We start from the raw sequence: 3388 nt of genomic DNA, 5'->3' as shown, positions 1-3388 counted from the left end.
CTCTTTCATTTTTTTGCTTTTCCCTTTTTACACTTTCTTGTTTTTCATTTTTGTTCTTTATAAATGTTCATTTTTGTTCTTTATAAATGTTCAAAAGATCTTAAGGAACTGGAAAAATGTTTTCAGAATTTGGAAAATGCTCTTGGATTTCCAAAAATATTCACGAATTTGAAAAAAAATGTTATTAGATTTCCAAAAAATGTTCTGAATTTCCAAAAATATTCACCAGTTTGAAAGAACGTTCATGAATTTCAGAAAGTGTTCATGGATTTAAAAAATGTTTGGAATTAAAAAAATATTCCAAAACATGCTTTAGAATTTGGAAAATGTTCTCGGATTTAAAAAAAGTGTTCCAAATTTTGAAAAAATACGCTCGCGGGTTCAAAAATGTTAATGAATTTTCAAAAATGTCCGGGAGTTGGAAAAAAGTTCAAGAATTTTAGAAAATGTTCATGAATTTTGTCCGTCAAGTTCAAAAAATGACTGTTTGTTAACAAAAGTTCACAATTTAAAAATATCTTCGCGAATTTTGAAAAATGTTCGTGGGTTGGAGCGCTAGTAGACGCGTCCTTTGTAAAGTATATACTGACTTTTCGCTAATTGTTGCACAGTTTAGTTCGGGCTCATTTGGAATTTACTAGGCTGGCTGGACGCGACCAACTGCTTAGGTATGTGACCCGAGCCGCTCCCACTGTAACCAGTACTACCCGCCGCCGCCGCCGCCGCCGCCGCCGCCGCCCGGCAAGGAACTGCCGCCGACGAGTCCCCACCTTCCCATCTTTCTCCACTGCTACCCCCTCTCCCCCAGCCTCGCCCACCGCTCCACATCACATAATCCCACGCCCACCGCCCGCCTCTCTGTTACGGCGGCTGCCGGCGACGGACGACGGCGGCTGCACGAAGCCCCAGCTCGCCGCCGTTGGTGGCCGAAGCGGTCCTCAAGCTACAGGCGTTCCGCGGGTACTTGTCCTCTTCCATCTTTCCGAATCGGAGCCCGCTTGTAGAAGAGAAGAGAGAGAGAGGACCCAACACTCGGAGCTGCTGCATCTACCAGTTCGATTCAGAGTCTGAACCGACAAGGATCCAATGAAGAAGGAATCCGGGCGATACCAGTGGCGTTTTCGGACTCGGATTGCCAAAACCTACTCGAATCAGTGCTGAGGCCTCCACATAAGTACCCAGGCCCTCCGACCCCGGAGTATCAAATCAAAGGTTGCAGCTTCAGCTAGGTGGGGATCAGATCAGAGGTTGCAGCTTTCCAAGCACCACCGAAGCAAATTCATCTTCCGTTCGTAGGTGGGGATCAAAGTTTCGCTTCAATGGAGGCTTGTAGCTTAGCCAGGACAATTGGCTTATGGAGTTTACCCACACACCCAAGGATGTTCTTGTCTCAGGTCTTCAGAGTTTTGCTCAAGCTGCTTGGTCTCCCCCCCAGTTTACTGAAGAAATTCCTCAAACATGAGCATATTCATCCACCACACATGGAGAGTGAAGTAGGCGGATTGCCGGAGCTGCCGCACGAACTCCTCGTGGATATATTTGCCCTCCTAGATATTCCCGACCTGAAGCGTGCCAGCTCCGTCTGCTCCTCCTGGCGCTCAGTTTATACCAGCCTATGCAGCCTTGGGCTGTACAAGCGGCCCCAGACGCCATGCCTGTTCTACACCTCTGAATCTGCTGGTGAGAGTGTTGCCTTCCTCTACAGCCTCGCAGAGAAGAGGTCATACAAGTTGACTCTCCCGGAGCCACCTATCCGCAGTAGGCATCTGATCGGCTCCACAAATGGCTGGCTGGTCACTGCTGATGAGAGGTCTGAGATGCATCTTCTGAATCCAATCACCTGTCAACAGATTGCTCTCCCGTTGGTGATCACCATCGAGCATGTGACCCCCATTTTTGATGAAGCAGGTGCCTTATGTGAGTACCATTACTCGCGACACACATATGGGCCATATGGGCTCTGTACTGCTGACCGACCTTCAATCCTTGCTCTTGACGAGCTACGGAGCTACCTCTATGTAAAGGCATTTGTATTTTATGATGCATCTGCAGGTGGACATATCGTGGTGCTTATCCACAATCCATTCGGGCAGCTTTCGTTTGCTAGGTTAGGGGATGACAAGTGGACCTGGCTGCCACAGCACTCTTTTTTTCATGACTGCATCTATAAGGATGGCCTATTATATGCAGTGACAGCACAAGGGAAAATTCTCGCCTTCAATTTCAGAGGTCCTGTGGTCACAACGGAGTTAATCATGGACATTGCGAAAGACATTTTAGATGAAAATATTTACATTGTCCAGGCTCCATGTGGCGGTCTACTTCAAGTCTGGAGAACCCAAGAGGCTAGTCAGTATGTTGAAGATGCTGGCCCTGCAATAGATCTGACTAATACCAGAGATATCAAGATATTTAAAGTTGAAACCACAGCTGAAAAGCTTGTGGGAATAGATAGCTTGGATGATCATGTGTTGCTTCTTGGGCACAACCAAACACTTTGTCTAAGTGTTGAAGAGTATCCACATCTGAAAGCAAACCATGCCTATTTTACAGATGATTGCGAACTGTATCTTTTTGGATGGAAGAATAACCGTCGTGATATTGGAATCTGTGACTTGGCAAATAACACTTGTGAGGAACTTGTGTCCCCTCAGCCTTGGTCCAACTGGCCTAATCCCATATGGATAACACCAAGTCTTACAAGACTGTAACCCAGCGATGGAGTGACTCAATACCAGTTCTTGTAACGGAGCGTGCCTGCGAGCCGCTTATATTTTCTTATTTTATATTATCTGTGCCTACCTGATCTGTAGGGGCACTGTAATCTCTTAAGCACAGGGTCTGTTCGTCCCACGGTTGAAATTGACAAGTCATGGTGTAAACTCATTAGTGCAATGGGAAAACTGTGGGATGTTTTATTTTTCCTGCTTGTAGCATTATCTTTTTTCCCCTATGCAAAATTCTAAGTACATCTTGGTCTTTGTTTTTCTCGTTCTCGAGTGTTCCTCGCAGATAAAGTGCGTCAAGTGTGACTGATGTGTTTAAAAGTTTGATGTTCATGTATCTCTTCCAAATTATGTGCATTTTGTTTGGAGAAAATCATCATCATTGCACTTGGGATATGTTCAGCACGGAGAGCAGCCAATACCTGACGTCCTGGGAGGGTATGATCAGGTGTCCAAAAAGTAGAGGTCATCAATCTTCACCTCCAGAATCAAGGGCTCTTCATCTCAAAAATAAAATAAAAATCAAGGGCTCTTGCTCAAATTCATGAACAAGAGAAGACCTCCAGCAGAACAAGCTGAGGGATTTTTCGTCCCTGGGTTGAAATTGAAAAGCCATGCTGTAAACTCATTAGTATAATGGGAGAGCTGAGGGGTATCTTATT

At 45.3% G+C, this 3388-nt stretch overlaps 1 protein-coding gene across 1 annotated transcript; it reads left to right on the top strand.

Moving 5' to 3' along the window:
* Positions 1 to 722: 722 nt before the first annotated feature.
* On the top strand, positions 723 to 2923 carry LOC119366243 (probable F-box protein At4g22165). The gene has a single exon (XM_037631935.1). The coding sequence runs from the start codon at positions 1320 to 1322 to the stop codon at positions 2709 to 2711; it is 1392 nt and encodes a 463-aa protein (XP_037487832.1). The 5' UTR covers positions 723 to 1319; the 3' UTR covers positions 2712 to 2923.
* Positions 2924 to 3388: the final 465 nt, after the last annotated feature.

The sequence above is a fragment of the Triticum dicoccoides genome, chromosome 2B, assembly GCF_002162155.2.
Source record: "Triticum dicoccoides isolate Atlit2015 ecotype Zavitan chromosome 2B, WEW_v2.0, whole genome shotgun sequence".
Taxonomy (NCBI): Eukaryota; Viridiplantae; Streptophyta; class Magnoliopsida; order Poales; family Poaceae; genus Triticum; species Triticum dicoccoides.
Note: the sequence above shows the minus strand (reverse complement) of the source record. Positions and strands in the feature narration are given on the sequence as shown.